Here is a 19,635-nt window from a genome sequence, read left to right as displayed (position 1 = left end):
CAGCTAGGTAAACAAGACTGCCAACAAGATAATGATAACGCGTCGGGTCAGGCAGAGGATCACCATCAGTAGCACAGAGGTGAACATTGAGCTCCATAGGAGTCTCAACAATGCGCTCATCAGTAAGAGCAGCACGAGCAAGAAGATCCTGGATATACTTTTGCTGGGATATAAAGAAGCCATCAGAGGTAGAAGAAACTTAAATCCCAAGAAAGTAGCGAAGAGGTCCAAGATCAGACATAAGGAACTGCTCACTAAGACGTGCCTTAACAAAGGCAATATACTTGGGGTCATCCCCAGTGATGACCATTTCATCAACATAGAGAAGAAGAAGAATCCGACCACGAGGAGAAAGGTGAATAAACAATGCTGGATCATGAACACTGGCTGAAAAACCAGCGACAGTCACCACAGAGGCAAAACGCTCAAACCAGGCGCGGGGGGCTTGCTTAAGGCCATAGAGAGAGCGACGAAGACGACATACCATGCCATCAGGAACAGAATACCCAGGTGGTGGTTGCATGTACACCTCCTCACGCAACTGACCATTAAGAGAAGCATTCTTAACATCAAGCTGAGAGATAGACCAATAGCGTGTAGAGGCCACGGCAAGAAGTGTACGAACAGTGGTCATATGAGCCACAGGAGCAAAAGTCTCGTCATAATCACGACCATGCTCCTGCTGAAAACCACGAGCCACAAGACGAGCTTTGTGACGCTCAAGAGAACCATCGGAGCGAGTCTTAACCTTGTAGACCCACTTACAAGTGATGGGACGGACTCCGGGAGGAAGGGAAACAAAATCCCACGTACCAGTGCGTTCAAGAGCAGCAATCTCCTCTGCCATCGCAAACTGCCATTGATGATGAACAACAGCCTGATGATAAGTAGTCGGCTCAAGAACAGCAGCACCAGCGGTGGAAAATCCAAAGCGATCAACAGGCGGACGAGGACGAGAACGCAAGCCATAAGTAGGCTGAGACGAGGATGACGACACATCCACAGAGGCATCCACAGAACGTGAACGACGAGTGTAACACTGAGGAAAAGATGAAACAATGGAAGGAGGAATCGCTAATGTAGAATCGGGGAGTGGTGACGAAGAAGTCACCGGAGATGAAGGTGTAGAAGCCGGTGACATGCTAGACGAGGAGACCGTGGAAGATGGTGGCGACAAATCGACTGGAGGTGGAGAAGCAGAGGGAGCGGAACGAATAGGCAAAGGCTCGACGGGTGTGATAGGTGTGTCAGGAAAAGTGAGGAAAGAGATATCCTCCACTGAAAAAGTCGAGGAAGATGGGCGTGGGTAGAAGGGACGAGACTCATTGAAAGTCACATCCCGAGAGATACGCATCCGACGACCGATAAGATCCCAACAACAATAGTCCTTATGCTCATCACTATAGCCTAAGAAGACACACTCAACAGACTGAGCGGTCAGTTTGGTGCGTTCGCGGGGGGCAAGAAGAACATAGCAAACACAACCAAACAAGCGAAGCATCGAATAATCGGGAGAATGATCAAAAAGACGCTCGAAAGGAACACCACCCTGTAGAGCAGCGGAAGGCTGGAAATTGATGAGATAGGTGGAGGTGGAGACGGCCTCAGCCCAAAAATGAGGCAGGAGAGAGGCAGCAATCATCAATGCACGAGCTGTCTCAAGAAGATGACGATGCTTGCGCTCAGCCACGCCATTCTGAGCGTGAGCACCAGGGCAAGAGAATTGAGAGAGAGTCCCTTGCTCAGGAAGAACACCACGCAACATCTTAGAGATATACTCGCCAGCGGAGTCAGCACGGAACACACGAATGGGAGAAGAGAACTGAGCATGAACCATGGCAGCAAAACGATTATAAATGGACAACCCTCACTACGAGAAGTCATGAAATAAAGCCATGTGTAACGAGAGAAGTCATCTATGAAAATAATATAGTATTTATGACCCCCTTTCGAAGCGAAGGGAGCCGGACCCCATACATCGGAATGAACTAAATCAAAAGGACGCTTAGACACTGACTCACTATGTGGATATGGTAACTGAATCTGCTTGCCAAGACGACAACCCTGACACTCTAAAGAGGCATCTCCTGAGACAGACCCCAGAAGACCTCGACGAACAAACGACGACAAACGAGAACCACACAGATGACCAAGTCGATGCTGCCACTGCTGGAAGGAACCAGTAGCCGAGGCAACCAAAGCAGAAGAACTGGCGATAGAGTGGGCAGCGGAAGGAACATAAAGCCAGTCCAACTCCCTAAGACCCTCAGAATCACGGCGGCGAGGACCAGCCCCAACCAGAGTGTGCGTGCGACGGTCCTGAACAAAACAAGAGTCAAGGTCAAGGATGACACGACAACCAGTCAGCAAGTTGACCAGCGAAAAACAGATTGATGGTAACTCGAGGAACATGAGCAACATCAGGAACAGAATAAGGAGTGGTAAGATTGCCTCTACTAATGACAGAAAGGGGAGTACCATCAGCGGTGAGTACATGAACAGGAGAATCAAGCGATCGAAGAGAGGACAGAGTGGAAGAATTAGAAGACATATGAAAGGAAGCTCCCGAGTCCAGAAACCATGGGGATGTACCTCACTGTGTAGAAGGTGGTTGCTCAGTGCGGGACATATGAAAGGACGCTTAAGTCTTAGAATATCCTGCTCAGTCAAAGCGATGGCTGAAGCTGTCGAGGTAGATGACGAGGTCTCTGTAGATGATGATCGCGCCTTGCGCAAGTGTTTCTTCTTCGTGTAGCAGTGGGACTCAATATGACCATCATTGTTGCAGTAGCCACAATGTGGACGGGGGCGACCTGAGCCTCCAGAAGGAGTGGGCAAGAGCGGCGGAGCACTCTCGCGAGAAGGGGTCGGTGCAACAGGTGGCGGAGAAAAAGTCCGAGCAGCGAGCACCGAGGGAACCTCCAGCAAACCAGCACCACGTAAGCGAGTCTCCTCAGCACGAATCTCAGAAAGCGCCTCCATGAGAGAAATACGGCCACGAGCAAACAGCTGAGCACGCCGGGTTCAAACTCCTTACGGAGCCGAGACAGGAACTTGTAGACGCGATGAAACTCCAAGTCGGCCTGGACAACCTGGCAACTGGGGCAAGTACGACAACTAGCACTGCGGAGAGAATCAAGCTGGCGCCAGATAGCAGAACTCTGTGCATAGAAGTCATCGAAGTAGAGTCACCTTGCTGAAGAGCATGCTCCTGACGGACCATAGAGAGGTATAAGGCATCACCAGAGGGCTCATACCGCTGACGAAGGCGAGTCCACATCTCAAACACAGTAGGAAGGCCCAGAAACTCAGAGGTAAACTGAGGCAGAACACTGGCAGTGAGAACAGCTGCAGCACGGGCATCATCATCAAACCACTGGGTGTAAACAGACATAGCACCACGATACACCTGAAGAGCCTCCTCATAAGCCAAAACCTTCTCATCATAAGCACGAATAGCAGCCTCATTAGCAACCTTAGCCGCATCCTTCGTAGCCTGAGGAGCATCCGCGGGAAGAACCGGTGGAGTCGGAGGAGTGAGAGCCATAGGAGGAACCAGACATGGCGGACAGCAGACCTCGCCAGAAAGAAAACCCCAGAGGCGGATGCCACGCATGTGAATGCGCATGAAGCCAATGAACACGGTGTAGTTAGTGTCATCAAAGATCACCGGACAACGAGGAACAACAACGTAGCCGGATATAGCAGACATGTTTTTTTAATATATATATTTTTTGAACTCAGTCAACGAAATGCGTTCGCGTCTGACAACAGGATTGGAGCGTCAGATCTGGCGAGGAATCGTCTGATGGGAGGATATCGATCTGGTCTTCTGGTGGGAGCCGCGTCCAAGTACTGGCTGATGGATCCGTCCACGTACTGATGGGATCCAGGAGAACCACGATGCGATCTGGCTGATGGAGTTGAGCCACGACGCGATTGGAGTTGAGCTGCCAGATGCGAGCCGCCTCGATTGGATCCGAGGCAGAGACCGGCGCGAGCTGCAGCAACGGGTCCTAGACCAGCGACGGGAGGGCGGCAGCGGCAGGATCCGAGGCAGACCAGCGACGGGAGACGAGGCAGCGTGAGACGGCGGGGCAAGGAGGAGCCAACGCGGCCGGGGTGAGGGAGCACGACGGGGGGCTGGAAGATCCGACGGGATTGGGTAGAAGCACGAGTTGCGCGTGCGGAAAAAGAACCTAGGGCTCTAATACCATGTTAGGAATAAGCAACTTGTATTCCATGAGGCCATAGGCCGGTATATATACATGTACAGGTGGTGGACTATATGCAGGAAACCCCTTATATATTGGGATAAATACAAAAGGGTACATGACTTATATTATAACTCTAACAAGATCTACCTATTATATGTTGAATACACCAAAATGTTTACCAACTTCCCAGTAGGGGCATGATCACTTCAAACTTGGCTGGGCATTATACCACCATTGTATCTTTTTATAGATCCATCATTACCTTTGATTGGTTTGCTTTTATCTGGTGTAGCTTCGTGGTCGAAGTGGCAGGCAAGGGGATCCGGGAAGCTCTCGCTTCTTTCTTAGTCTTGAGGATAATATCTTCCGAATCTTCGGAGGTGACCGGATACAGGTATATTTTGTTTTCTTTATTTTATATTTATTTATTCCCTTAGGGTAACATGGCAGTATTAAAGGCTGCACAAAGTGCATTGTTGCATTCAAAACCCTGTCATTTCGCATTTCCCACCTTTTCTGTTGTACTGCACAACTTACTTGATTCCACTTAAAGCTTCTGATGAGGAGAATGTTTGGTCAACTTAAGTCTCTATTATTCGATAATCTGTATATTCCTCGTTCATGAAGGTGGAATGCAACGTATTGGAATCCATTCGCTGCTGAACAAAGCACCTTGTGCCTTTGTAATCTAGTTCACCTACCACTCGCAACCACTAGGTGTCATAAAAAGTTCAGAATAGGCTATCAGAATATTATGGAAGACATTGGTCCATGTGCAGGTCTCCCTCGACGGCTCTTACTCCGCGCGCTCCTACAGCGAGGTCGCCGCCTCCCCGAGCTCCCCGGCCCCAACGGCGCGCAAGCAGGCTTCCACGCCGCCCCGCGCCAACCCACCCGCCCCCCTGCGGCCGGTGTGCGCAGGGTGCCGGCCACGGCTCGCCTTGCGCCGCGGCTAGAGCAGCAGGTGGAGCACGCTGGAGCCGCGGCCAAGGTCGACCAGGAGGGGTTCGAACTCCCTCGACGCCGGGACCGACGCCGCCGCCCTCGACGCGCCGCTGAGCTAGGCCCCGCTCCGTCTCGTCCCCGCAGCCCTTCGGCCGAGGAGGCGGCGGGCCTCTGCTTCCGCTGCCTGGACTCGCGCCACAGGGTGCGCGATTGCACCGGAGACGTCAGCTGCCGTCGATGCCTCGTGTCTGGCCACGAGTCATGGGAATGCTCAGACCGCCACCGCACCAGCACTCGAGCCCACTCCCCGCGCGCGGCTTCGACGAGGACCGCGCCGCCGGGGACGCCGCGTCCCGTGGTGCTCCGAACTCCAGCACCGCTGCCCCCCATGGAGGTCCAGGCACGCCCCGATGCCCCGTCTGTCTCGGTGCGGGTCATCCTCGCCCGCTCCGACGAGATGGAGGAGACGGAGGGCGTCTTGCGTCGGGCCATGGTGGCCACCATCACTGGGACGCGGCCCACCGTCTCCGCGGAGGAGGTGGCCGGGCTGCTGCACACCTCCCTCGCCCTACACCCCGGCGACTTCTCCGTGCACCTCCACCACCCGGAGGACTTCCTCATCGTCCTCGCCTCCCGCGAGCTCAAGGACCGCCTCGCCAGCGATCACTTCATCTCCGGCCCTCGCTTCTCCCTCTCGCTGCGCCAATGGTGCAAGCTCGCGCATGCCAGCTCCGGCAGGTTGGACTACCGTGTCGAGCTCGAGCTCCGCGGTATCCCCGCCCAGGCTTGGCATCTCTCCACGGCGGAGCACATCCTGGGCAGCAACTGCTGGATCGAGAGGCTACACCCGTGCACGCGCTCCCGTGCCGACCTCGCCACGTTCCGGCTCTCCGCTCGCACAGCCGACTCGGCCCGCATCCACCGCCACGCCACCTTGAAGATCGTCGAATCCCTCCCCTCGCGCCACTAGTCGGACGTACCCACCATCACCACCCTCTCATACCCAGTGGCCATCACGCTCGCCTGTGCTGAGCTCGACGCCCCTGCGCCGAGATATCACGCCCCCGCGGATGATCCCGACGACGGCCAGGACGGTGACCAGGAGCGCCGCGATGACGACCCTGCCAGGCGTGCCCGCTAGCGCCGCCGTGGTCGCAAGAGACGCCGCACAGGCTGCACCCCTGCTGGTCGCGCCGACGGCATGCAGATGGACGACCTCCCCTGGCCGCGCAACCCGCGCCCGCAGCGCGCCGACGACATCGCCGGAGTTGCTGGCTGGTCTTCGACCTGCGAAGTCCGGCGCGCAGTCACCCAGCCGGCGGCGCCCCTCCGGTTCCGCATCATCTGCCCTTGGCCTGGCCTACGCGGGGCCCGCGGTACCCGCCGGCCTCGTCAGCCGCCTGGAAAAGCGCCAGACAAAGCAGTCAAACCTTCCCTGCCTCTGATCCCGAGGCCGACAGGATCAGATACCGCAGAGGGGGCACCCACACCTGTGGCTCCGGATCGCTCGCAGACCACCAACTTTGGCGCGGGCCCCAGCTCTGATTCGACCACGCGGCCACCCGACGCGATCGTGGAGGGCATCGGGACACAGCTCCGCGCTGCATCAACCCCCCTGCCCAACCAGATCTGCTGCTTTTGGTGGGGTCCCTATCTCTGGCCGCAGCGATCCCTGCCGAGGCCGATCCCTGCACAGATGGCGAGACCCTGGCCCGGTCGATGGAGGGCGCGATGACGGCGGACCCTGCCAGCCCCGCCCCCACCACCTCGCCAGACGAGGACGCGCCCACCACTACCGCGGCTGATGCGGGTGCGCCCACCACTACCGCGCCCGCCACCACTGCGGCTGCCCCACCCCTTGCTGACGTGCATGGCATCCCCCCGTCTACCCCACCTCCTGCTGACGCGCATGGCACCCCCCCCCCCCCCCGTCTACCCCACCTCCTGCGAACGTGTCGATCAGCCCTGCAGACGTGCCATGCAGCCCCCTCGCCTCTCCCGCAGGCCGTTTCGCCTCCCCGCCAATCACCATGCAGCGTCCGCGTCATCGGCGTCCTACCGAGACATGGACTCTGGGCGAGTTCCTCTCGGCCGCCACAAAGCACATCAGCGCTGTCCTCCCCACCCCAGGGAAGCGCCTGCGTCGGCCGGCACTGAACTTTTCTCCACGGCGGGGCCTATCTGCATCTTCTTCAGCCTCCAAGACCGCTGCTCCTCCCACAGCTGAGCATCGGGCGCAGGTGCAGGTCCTCCGCACCCTCGGCATCCTCGGCGTCAACCAGCAGATCACCGCCGCCGAGATGCGGGCCTACGACGGCATCTTCGCCGCGCCCATCCCCCGGTCCGTGCTCGCTGCGATAGCAGCGCTGGTCGATCGCGAGCTGCCTCCCCCCCAGGGGACGGCACCGACCGCGACCACGATGGACGGCGGCCCCATCGCGATCTAATCGCTGGGTGCTACTCCTGTCGAACATGTTACTATGAATTACGACCTCAAACTTGTAATTTGGAACGCCCGCGGCTTGAATGCGCGCGCTCGTCGCACGGCTATCCGCTCACTGATCTGTACCACCGAGGCATCCATTGTTTGCATCTGAGAAACTAAGATGGAGTTCATTTGCTCGTCGACCGTCCTCGAGACGCTTGGCTCCGAGTTCGACAAATACGTCTTCCTGCCGGCAGCCGGCACCCACGGCGGCATACTCTTGGCCTGGAAGAGCCGGCTCGTCACCCTCTCCAATCAGTCGCTCGCCACGCACTCTCTCTGCCCAAGTAGTCATGACTGGCGCCCCCGCTAGGTGGCTTACCGTGGTATACGGGCCCCAGGCCAACGCGGCAAAGATCGCCTTCCTACAAGAGCTCCGCGACGTGCGAGCTGCCTACCCTGGGCCATGGATGCTCTGCGGGGACTTCAACTTGATCTATCGCGAGGAGGACAAGAACAACCGCAACCTCAACCGCCGCATGATGGGCAAGTTTCGCCGCCTGATCGACGACCTCGCGCTCAAGGAAGTCTACCTCCACGGCCGCCGGTACACGTGGTCAAACGAGCAATCACCGCCGACGCTCGTGCGCCTCGACCGCGTCCTGTGCACCTCCGATTGGGAAGAGCTTCATGCGGAGTGCCACCTACGCTGCCCCGCGTCGGTCATCTCCGACCATTGCCCTCTGCTGCTGGACTGCTGCCCCCTGCCTCGCGCTCACCGACGTTTCCACTTCGAGCAGTTCTGGCTACGCCTAGATGGCTTCCAGGACGTGGTGACCATGGCTTGGGGCTCCGTCACTCACGGCGATCCATTCCAGCACATGGTGCTACGTCTCCAGGCCACCGCCCGCGCGCTCACCAGCTGGAGCGCCCGCTCGGTTGGTGGTGTCCGCCTCAAGCTTGCCGTCGCGTGGGAGTTGATCTCCCGGTTCGACAAGGCGCAAGAGGACCGGGCTCTCACCCCCGACGAGAGCTGGCTGCGCTCCTAGCTGAAGGTCTCCTACCTCGGGCTCGCCTCGCTCGAGCGCACCATCGCCCGCCAGCAAGCGCGGGTTACCTCGCTGAAGGACGGTGACGCCAACACCTCCTTCCACCGCCAGAGCACCTACCGTCGGCAGAAGAACAGAATCTTCAACATCAGCATCGACGGGCACACGATCTCCAGCCACGACGACATGGCGGACGCGGCCTTCGTACACTTCGATGGCCTGCTTGGCACCGCCGTCGACCGCGAGTGCTCGCTCCATCTTGACGAGCTCATCGAGCCCGCCGATGGCCTCCTCGCTCTCGAGGAACCGTTCGCTGCCGAGGAAATCTGGAACGCTATTCAGCGACTCCCCGCGCATAAGGCATCGGGCCCCGACGGCTTCACCGCAGAATAACTTATTCTGCGCGCTTGCTGGCCCACGGTGCGGCAAGACCTCGTGGACGTCTTCCAGCAGCTCTACGACATGCGCGGCCGAGGCTTCGACCGTCTCAACCAGGCGCTGCTCACCTTGCTCCCCAAGCGGGCCGACGCCGCCACCTTCGGGGATTACAGGCCGATCAGCCTCATCCACCTCGTCGCCAAGGTGTTCGCCAAAGTGCTCTCCCTCCGCCTCAGGCCTGAGCTGGATCGTCTCGTCAGCCCGAACCAAAACGCGTTCATCCCTGGGCGCAGCCTCCACGACAATTTCGTCCTCGTCAAGCAATCGGCGCGGCTTCTCCACCAGTTCAAAGCCCCGCGCGCCCTCCTCAAGCTGGACCTGACCAAAGCATTTGATTCGATGTCCTGGCCCTTCATCTTCGAGGTGTTGCACCGCTGCGGTTTCGGCACCCGCTTCCGAGCTTGGCTGGCCATCCTGCTATCCTCGGCGAGCACCCGGGTGCTGCTCAATGGCGACCCAGGCCCCCCGATATGGCATTGCCGAGGATTCCGGCAAGGCGACCCGCTGTCCCCGCAGCTCTTCGTGCTTGCCGTCGACGTGCTTGGCCGGCTCGTCAACCGGGCTACCTCGCTGGGCCTCCTGCAGCGACTACACCCGCGGCATACGGTACCGGCGATCTCGCTGTACGCCGACGATGTCGTGCTGTTTTGCCACCCTTCACCGGGCGAGATCACCGCGGTCAAGGGCATCCTGCGCCTGTTTGGCTGCGCCTCCGGACTTCACGTCAACTATGCCAAGAGCACAGCGACGCTCATCCGCTGTGACCAGGAGGCTGCGACCGCGGCAGTGCAGCTGCTCGGCTGCCCCGTCGCCGAGTTCCCGATCACCTATTTGGGGATCCCGCTCACGATCCGGCGACCGACGGCGGCGCAGCTACAGCCCCTGGTAGACAAGGTCAGGGGCCAATTGCCGTCATGGAAGGCTTGGCTTATGAACAAGGTTGGGCGCCTCGCAATGGTGAAATCTGTCCACTGCGCAGTCCCTATTCACCAGCTGCTTGTCTATGCTCCACCCAAGACGACCATCAAGCAACTAGAGAAGATCGAGCGTGGTTTCCTGTGGGCTGGCCGCGAGGCTGCCAATGGGGGTAACTGCCACGTGAACTGGCGGCGCACATGCCGCCCCATCGAGCTTGGAGGCCTTGGCATCCCAGACCTAGAACGCACCGGGCTGGCTCTCCGCCTGCGATGGCTTTGGCTCAGCCACACCGACCGAGACAGAGCCTGGAGCGGGCTCAACCTGCAATTCACGGCGGACGAACGCGCCCTATTCCTCGCCTGCACCATGATGTCCCTGGGGAACGGCCTCTTGGCCCTCTTCTGGGTCGATTGTTGGATCGGCGGCCGTTCCGTGGGTGAGATAGCTCGGCGGCTCCTCGCCTGCATCCCCATGCGGAGAAGAAAAGTGCGGACAGTTGCGGAAGGGCTCAATGCCAACGCATGGGCTCACGACATCGAGGGCGCTCTCGGTGTCCACGAGATCGGCCAGTACATCCACCTCTGGCACGTCATCAAGCACACTACCCTGCTCAACACGCCTAACCAGCTCTCCTGGAAGTGGACTACGAATGGCTCTTACTCCGCCAAGTCCTGTTACAAGATCACCTTCCAAGGATTCATCCCCAACGCCTCTTGGAAGCTCATCTGGAAGAGTTGGGCTCCACCCCGAGTACGGTTCTTCCACTGGCTCGCCGACCAGGACCGATGCTGGACCTCCGGCCGCCTAGCACGCCGCGGGCTGCAGCACCACGACCCCTGCATCTTGTGCAGCCAGGACCCCGAGACTATGGATCACTTGCTGCTACGCTGCCCCTTCTCCAGGCAGGTCTGGCAAAGCATCATCGTCTGGCTCCGCTTGCCCTGCGCCGCTCCCAGCAACGAGACTTCCCTTCTCGCCTGGTGGCACTGAGCCAAGCGGAGCATGCCACACCCCATGCGCAAAGGCTTCGCCTCCGTGACCCTGCTGACCCCGTGGATGATTTGGAAACACCGTAACAGCTGTGTGTTCGAGGGCATACAACCCTCGTTGCACGACCTGATCGTGAAGATCAAGGAGGAGGCGTCCCTCTGGACCAAGGCAGGAGCGGCCGGTCTCCATATCATCTACCCACAGACCTGGGATGTACACTAGTCTTAAGCTTTTCTATTCCCATCATTACCCCCCCTAGGAGGATTGTAACATAAACTCTTCCTTTTCAATACAAAGAAACGCACGCATCTCACTGCGTTTTCTCGAAAAAAAAAAATCTGAAAGTCCAGTACCTTCCTACAGCTTAGTGAATTAGGAGGGGACAGGTTCTGTTTGTTTAGAAAGAGAAAAGACGGGGCATTCTTTCAACTTGCATCCTTAATATGAAATGTTTATACTGTAAGAGTTTGTCTGGTACACTCGGAGTCTCAGACCACATCATTCAGCACATGTGGCTTTTACAGACTATTGTTTTAGCATTCCATGTGAGTTGAAAATATGTACATTCAATTTTCTGAAAACATTGCGAACTGTGTCATGTAGGGTCTGATGCAAGCTTTCAGAGTTGAAGATCTTCCTATTGAATCAAAGATGCTAACAAGGGCCCTAGATGAAGCTCAACGGAAAGTTGAGAACTACTTTTTTGATATCAGGAAGCAGCTATTTGAGTATGATGAGGTATTAAATAGCCAGCGGGATCGGGTATATGCAGAAAGAAGACGTGCCCTCACATCTGGTAGCCTGGAGTCACTTATTGTGGAGTATGCTGAATTAACAATGGACGACATATTAGAGGTTAGTACTCCCTCCATCCCAAAATAAGTGTCGCTGATTTAGTACAATGAAGTAGGTGCCACCATGTTCATAACAGATTTATTTTGGTAATTTCTTCTAATTATTTATTGCCAAAGTTTAAACTGCATTAGAAAGTTACAAACTAGTTACCCTGAAATGATGCTAGTTTTTGTTGGAGTATATATAGCCTCTGTATTTACCCCATTGTATAAGGGGTCTTCTGCATGTTTCCTGTGTTAAGAATAAGCAACTTGTATTCCCATGAGGCCATAGGCCGGTGGTATATACATGTACAGGTGGTGGACTATATGCAGGAAACCCCTTATATATTGGGATAAATAGAAAAGGTACATGACTTATATTATAACTCTAACACCCCCCCTCAAACTTATGGTGGATGAACAACACTGAGTTTGGAGAGATAAAAGCCATGTTGTGTTCTAGTCTGGGCCTTCGTCAGGAAATCCGTCAACTGTAACTCGGAAGACACATACTGAAGAGCAATGACCCGATCATGCATAGCAGCGCGCACATAGAAAACATCAACACCAATATGCTTGGTGCGCTCATGCTTCACAGGATCGCGCGCAATGCTAATAGCACCTGTACTGTCAGATAAGAGCAGAGTCGGTGTAGTGACAGAAACACCAAAATCCTGAAGTAACCACCGTAACCAAGTCACCTCGGCCGTCAAAAGAGCCATCGCTCGCAACTCAGCCTCTGCACTCGAACGGGAAACTGCAATCTGTTTCTTCGTCTTCCAGGCAATGAGAGAACCATCAAGAAAAACACAGTAAGCAGAAAGTGAACGGCGATCGGAGGGATCACTAGCCCACGTAGCATCCGAATAGGCCTGAAGCTGTAAAGAACTAGAGCGAGGAAAGAATAGACGGTAAGAGATCGTGCCCCGAAGATATCGAAGAAACACGGAGGAGATGACTATAGTGAACCGATGTGGGAGCAGAGACGAACTGACTCAGAATATGAACCGGATAAGAGATATCCGGACGAGTGACAGCTAGATAAACAAGACTGTCAACAAGATGACGATAACGCGTCGGGTCAGGCAGGGGATCACCATCAGTAGCAGAGAGGTGAACATTGAGCTCCATAAGAGTCTCAACAATGCGCTCATCAGTAAGAGCAGCACGAGCAAGAAGATCCTGGATATACTTTTCCTGGGATATAAAAAAGCCATCAGAGGTAGAAGAGACTTCAATCGCAATAAAGTAGCGAAGAGGTCCAAGATCAGACATAAGGAACTACTCACTAAGACGGGCCTTGACAAAGGCAATATATTCGGGGTCATCCCCAGTGATGACCATGTCATCAACATAGTGAAGAAGAAGAGTCCGACCACGAGGAAGGTGAATAAACAATGCTAGATCATGAACACTGGCTGAAAAACCAGCGGCAATCACCACAGAGGCAAAACACTCAAACCAGGCGCGGGGGGCTTGCTTAAGGCCATAGAGAGAGCGACGAAGACGACATACCATGCCATCAGGAACAGAATACATAGGTGGTGGCTGCATGTACACCTCCTCACGCGGCTCATCATTAAGAGAAGCATTCTTAACATCAAGCTGAGAGATAGACCAGTGGCGTGTAGAGGCCACGGCAAGAAGTGTACGAACAGTGATCATATGAGCCACAGGAGCAAAAGTCTCGTCATAATCACGACCATGCTCCTGTTGAAAACCACGAGCCACAAGACGAGCTTTGTGACGCTCAAGAGAACCATCGGAGCGAGTCTTAACCTTGTAGACCCACTTACAAGTGATGGGACGGACTCCGGGAGGAAGGGAAACAAGATCCCATGTACCAATGCGTTCAAGAGCAGCAGTCTCCTCTGCCATCGCAAACTGCCATTCAGGATGAACAACAGCCTGATTATAAGTAGTCAGCTCAAGAACAGCAGCATCAGCGGTGGAATATCCAAAGTGATCAACAGGCGGACGAGGACGAGAACGCAAGCCATAAGTAGGCTGAGACGAGGATGACGACACATCCACAGAGGCATCCACAGAACATGAACGACGAGTGTAACATTGAGGAAAAGATGGAACAATGGAAGGAGGAATCGCCAAGGTAGAATCGGGGAGTGGCGACGAAGAAGTCACCGGAGATGAAGGTGTAGAATCCGGTGACATGCTAGGCGAGGAGACCGTGGAAGATGGTGGCGACAAATCGACTGGAGGTGGAGAAGCTGAGGGAGCGAAACGAATAGGCAAAGGCTCGACGGGTATGATAGGTGTGTCAGGAAAAGTGAGGAAAGAAATATCCTCCACTGAAAAGGTCAAGGAAGATGGGCGTGGGTAGAAGGGACGAGACTCATCAAAAGTCACATCCTGAGAGATACGCATCCGACGACCGATAGGATCCCAACAACGATAGCCCTTATGCTCATCACTATAGCCTAAGAATATACACTCAACAGACTGAGCGGTCAGTTTGGTGCGTTTGCGGGGGACAAGAAGAACATTGCAAACACAGCCAAACAAGCGAGGCATCGAATAATCGGGAGAACGATCGAAAAGACGCTCGAAAGGAACACCACCCTGTAGAGCAGCAGAAGGCTGGAGATTGATGAGATAGGTGGAGGTGAAGACGGCCTCAGCCCAAAACTTAGGCGGGAGAGAGGCGGCAATCATCAATGCACGAGCCGTCTCAAGAAGATGACGATGCTTGCGCTCAGCTGCTGAAGAGTCACCCTGCTGAAGAGCATGCTCCTGACGGGCCATAGAGAGGTATAAGGCATCACCAGAGGGCTCATAGCGCTGACGAAGGCGAGTCCACATCTCAAACACAGTAGGATGGCCCAGAAACTCAGAGGCAAACCGAGGCAGAACGCTAGCAGTGAGAACAGCTGCAGCACGAGCATCATCATCAAGCCATTGGGTGTAAGCAGACAGAGCACCATGATACGTCTGAAGAGCCTCCTCATAAGCCAAAACCTTCTCATCATAAGCACGGATAGCGGCCTCATTAGCAAGCTTAGCCGCATCCTTTGCGGCCTGAGGAGCATCCGCAGGAAGAGCCGGTGGGGTCGGCGGAGTGGGAGCCACGGGAGGAACCGGACATGGCGGACAGCAGACCTCGCTAGAATGAAAACCCCATAGACGGATGCCACGCATGTGAATGCGCATGAAGCCAATGAACTAGGTGTAGTTAGTGCCCTCAAAGATCACCGGACAATGAGGAACAACAACGTAGCCGGATGCAGCAGACATTTTTATTTTATTTTTTTTTACTCGCAGTCACCTAAACGCGTATCGCGTCTGAAACCGCGTCCATGTCTGGGGCCGCCTCGATCTGGAGCAGCATCGGAGCTGCGTCCGCGTCTGGGGCCGCCTCGATCTGGAGCAGCATCGGACCTGCGTCCGCGTCTGGGGCCGCCTCGATCTGGGCTTCTGGCGAGCGGGGATCCGGCCACGAGCGAACCTCCAAGCAGTACCTCCAAGCGGAACTCCACTCCACCACGAGCGGGACGAGATCGGGACGAGATCTGGCCACGAGCGAACCTTCGGCTGGCGAGATCCGGCCACGAGCGGGAGCGGCGAGCAGGACAAGCCACGAGGGAAACTCCAGCACTAGCGAGATCCTGCCACGAGCGGGAGCGGCGAGCAGGACGAGAGAAAAGAACCAGAGGACGGGGGCGGCTGGATCCGGCGGGAGACGGGGCAACTGGATCCGGCGGGATTGGATCAGAGAGGAGCGGCCGACGGCTGTGACGGGAAGAGAATCAAGCACGAGTTGCGCGTGCGAAAAAAGAACCTAGGGCTCTATTACCATGTTAGGAATAAGCAACTTGTATTCCCATGAGGCCATAGGCCGGTATATATACATGTACAGGTGGTGGACTATATGCAGGAAACCCCTTATATATTAGGATGACTACAAAAGGGTACATGACTTATATTATAACTCTAACATCCTGCACCTATACTGGCCTATGGCCTCACTGGAATACAAGTTGCATATTCCTAACATGGCAGTAGAGCCCTAGGGTTTTGTTCCGCACACGCAATTCGTGCTCTTCCGATCCAATTCCTGTGTCGGCTGCCGCTGCTATTTTCTCCAGCCGACTGTTGCTACCAATCCTGCGTCGATGCTCCTCTTCGGCCGACTGCTACTGCTATGTTCATGTTCGTCGATCGGATGAGATAATTGCACGTTTAGTCCTGGTACTTGCTGGCGCTGTCCAATTCAGTCCTTGTACTTGCGAAGTGCTTCAATACGGTTCCGGTACACGAAAATACGTCGTCAATACAGTCCCTAAGGTTGAAACCTTAGTCCCGGCAATACACGACCCGCACGTACCGCGTACTTCCCCCATATTCCACGTCATCCTGGCCCCGCGCGTCAGAGGGGACCCACCCGTCAGCTAGAGTGGCTGTTTTTTGGCATTCGCCCCCCTGTCTCTGCTGTCTCAGTCCTCTCCTCTTCCTCCCACCATTTGTATGTTTATTTGGCGGACGTGACGGTTGCTGCGGCGACTAAGCTTCAGCAGAGGCGCGTGGAGACATCGAGATGCCGGGCGGCCGTGCGATGCGGCGAGCATGGCGGGGTTCGGCTCCTCTGCAGTCATGTTATTACTGCATCGGTACAGTCACTTGTAAAATCTACCGTTCAATCTAATCGGAAGGTTCACATTTTTCCTCATCTGTCCCTGTCAAAACAACGCCTTCTTCCTTTCGCTGACGCGCCTCCGACCTCCACCTCCTCGACCTGCTTGTCGGGCACAAAGGTGCCGCTCCTGCAGGCCGCCATGCTCGCCTTCTTGCCGATAGATATAGCATCCGGTGCTTCTTATCAACGGCGTGCAGCAGATGCATCATGCAGCTCTCGCCGCCCGGTGCAGCAGCTCCCGCACTAATTATTATGACGGAATGGCCAAGTGCAAAGCAGATACAACATTATATAGATCCGGATGTTGAATGTATCTGCATGTGCAGCCTGCAGGCGCACTACATGCATATGTTTACCCCTAGACAATCAGAGGACATACAACATAACAGCAAGGCCGTCGAGTTATTCGATTTGGTCGGTGGTCGCAGGTGAACAGCACGAACGGCCGCACCACAGTGTAACATTGCCCTCCCGCTGGTCGACGACGGAGGCTTGCTCTGCAGCGCCGACGAGAAGGAGCCCGCGACAGCCTGCTACATGAGCAGCAGGGCGACAACATTATTTGCGAGGCCATTGGGCAGCATGCCCTTGTAGACGGCGTCGAAGCCGCCGGCGCCGAGCCGGGCAGAGTAGCTGTTGGTGAAGCCCGATAGCTGCTGCTGGCCGACCTCGAGCTGGCCATCGAGAGCATCGAGCGCCTCGCCGACGCCTCCCCGTCCCCGCGGGACTCCAAGATCCGCTCGCTGCGCAACTCCATCCGCCTCCTCGGCGTCGTCGCCGCGCTCCACATGCCACCAGGCCCCGCCGATTTTGGCAAGGGCGACGCCCGCGGGGTGCCCAGCTCCCACCTCTGGGCCCACGTCTTCCTTCCCCATCTGCTCCATCTCGAGGTCTGGCTCGCCAATGAGTCCGAGCTCGTCGCTACAGTTCTTTACAGCTTCAGGCCTATTCGGATGCTACGTGGGCTAGTGATCCTTCAGATCGCCGTTCACTTTCTGCTTACTGTGTTTTTCTTGTTGGTTCTCTCATTGCCTGGAAGACGAAGAAACAGATTGCAGTTTCCCGTTCGAGTGCAGATGCTGAGTTGCGAGCAATGGCTCTTTTGACGGCAGAGGTGACTTGGTTACGGTGGTTACTTCAGGATTTTGGTGTTCCTGTCACTACACCGACTCTGCTCTTATCTGAAAGTACATGTGCTATTAGCATTGCGCGCGATCCTGTGAAGCATGAGCTCACCAAGCATATTGGTGTTGATGCTTTCTATGTGCGCGCTGGTGTGCAGGATCAGGTTATTGCTCTTCAGTATGTGCTTTCCAAGTTACAGTTGGCGGATTTCCTGACGAAGGCCCAGACTAGAGCACAACATGACTTTTATCTCTCCAAACTCAGTGTTGTTCATCCACCATGAGTTTGAGGGGGGGGGGGGGTGTACCCATTTGTATTTATCCTGTTGTATAAGGGGTTTCTTGCATATGTTCCACACCTGTACATGTATATATATCGGCCTATGGCCTCATGGGAATACAAGTTGCATATTCCTAACAGTTGTCACTCATCCGGATATCTCTTATCCGTTCATATAGCGAGTCAGTTTGTCTGGTTCCACTTCGGTTCACTATAGTTACCTTCTTCGAGTCCTCCGATATCTTCATGGCATGATCTTTCATCGTCTATTCTTTCCTCGCTCTAGTTCTTTAGAACTTCAAGCTTATTCGGATGCTAAGTGGGCTAGTGATCCCTCGGATCGTCGTTCACTTTCTGCTTAATATGTTTTTCTTGATGGTTCTCTCATTGCTTGGAAGACAAAGAAACAAACAGCAGTTTCCCGTTCGAGTGCAGAGGCTAAGTTGCTAGCTACGACTCTTTTGAAGGCAGAGGTGACTTGGTTACGGTGGTTAGTTCAGAACTTTGGTGTTCCGTTCACTACACCTACTCTGCTATTTTCACCTACTCTGCTATTGTCTGACAATACAAGTGCTACTAGCATTGTGCGTGACCCTGTGAAACATGAGCTCACCAAGCATATTGATGTTGATGCTTTTTAGGTGTTCGGTGGTATGCAAATCATGTTATTGCTCTTCAGTATGTGCCTTCTGAGTTACAGTTGACGGACTTCTTTGCGAAAGCCTAGACTAGAGCACAACATGGCTTGTGTCTGGCCAAATTCAATGTTGTTGATCCACCATGAGTTTGATGGTTTTGTTAGAGTATATATATAGCCTTTGTATGGCAACATATCCTGTGAATCCGATGGGTACATGTACCCCTGTATCCCTTTGTTTCTCAGCCTGCCAATCAAAATCCATCGCCCCACGTGCAGCCAAGTGAAAATTTGCAGTCACCCGCCCGCTTCCTAACTTAACAAATATTGTTTTATGGAAACCCCACTAAAGCCTCCGATCCATGATCCCAAACCCAAGCCCCAAGTCGTCCTACGACTCCTGCCCCAAACTCTCGGTTGCCTGATCTCTCGCATCGGCTCCCAAGTCAAGTCCCAATCCCAAGGCCTCCTACGACGACAACCTTCTCTCGAGAAGGCAAGCAAGTAGCGAAAGCAACGGCTCGATGGTCACATAGATCCACCCAGCCGGTCGGTCGTCTCGACGGGGAAGCCATGACAACTGATGACGTTCTGTGGCGGTGAAGACGACTCTGAGGAGGCGCCAATGCCGCCCTGGATAGCCTCCACTGACCGCGACGATTCCTTCATAGGAAGATGCAATCTCTCGTGATCCATAGGAAGCTGTAGTGCTGTAGCCTGTAGCCTGTAGCAGATGTACTATTGCACTCATATGAGTAAACTGTAGTATTTGCCCCTAATGGATGGCATGGTGTAAGATGCTTTCACATGTTTCCATTCATTTCTAAATTGCTTACTAATACGTGATATGCCTTGTTCAGATCAGAGGCTTTGGCTGTTGCCACAAAATTCAGTGACTAGTTCAGTTATGTACTTATGTGTTGACAAAAACCAGTGATTTTTTCAGTCATGTGGTCAAAGCATATATTGTTCAGTATAAAGCATTTGAGTTCCTGAAGGGGACTGGGATGGCTTTCTCCACTTTTGATATGCAAGCTATATAAGCAGCAAGTCAGTATCCAAAAGTTCCTGAACATTCACAAAGTTCAGTGACTAGCTCCCGTATGTGTTGAACAAAATCAGTGA

General features: G+C 54.7%; 1 protein-coding gene and 1 pseudogene across 4 annotated transcripts in view; one reads left to right on the top strand and one right to left on the bottom strand.

Annotated features, from left to right (window-relative positions):
- Positions 1 to 19,635, top strand: part of LOC123443566 (protein translocase subunit SECA1, chloroplastic) — a 71,508-nt gene that overhangs the window by 42,901 nt on the left and 8,972 nt on the right. For 3 of the 4 annotated variants that reach the window (XM_045119993.1, XM_045119994.1, XM_045119995.1), the window contains exons 14-15: positions 4,510 to 4,611; positions 11,586 to 11,837. In XM_045119993.1, the coding sequence (XP_044975928.1) occupies positions 4,510 to 4,611; positions 11,586 to 11,837 (354 nt within the window). Of the gene's footprint in view, positions 1 to 4,509; positions 4,612 to 11,585; positions 11,838 to 18,271; positions 18,364 to 19,635 lie in introns of all 4 variants that reach the window. The other variant, XR_006630722.1, reaches the window with a different exon arrangement.
- On the bottom strand, positions 4,632 to 6,506 carry LOC123443567 (annotated as a pseudogene).

Source organism: Hordeum vulgare, chromosome 3H (genome assembly GCF_904849725.1).
Source record: "Hordeum vulgare subsp. vulgare chromosome 3H, MorexV3_pseudomolecules_assembly, whole genome shotgun sequence".
Taxonomy (NCBI): Eukaryota; Viridiplantae; Streptophyta; class Magnoliopsida; order Poales; family Poaceae; genus Hordeum; species Hordeum vulgare.
The sequence above is the reverse complement of the archived record's forward strand: the minus strand, read 5'-3'. Positions and strand labels throughout refer to the sequence as shown.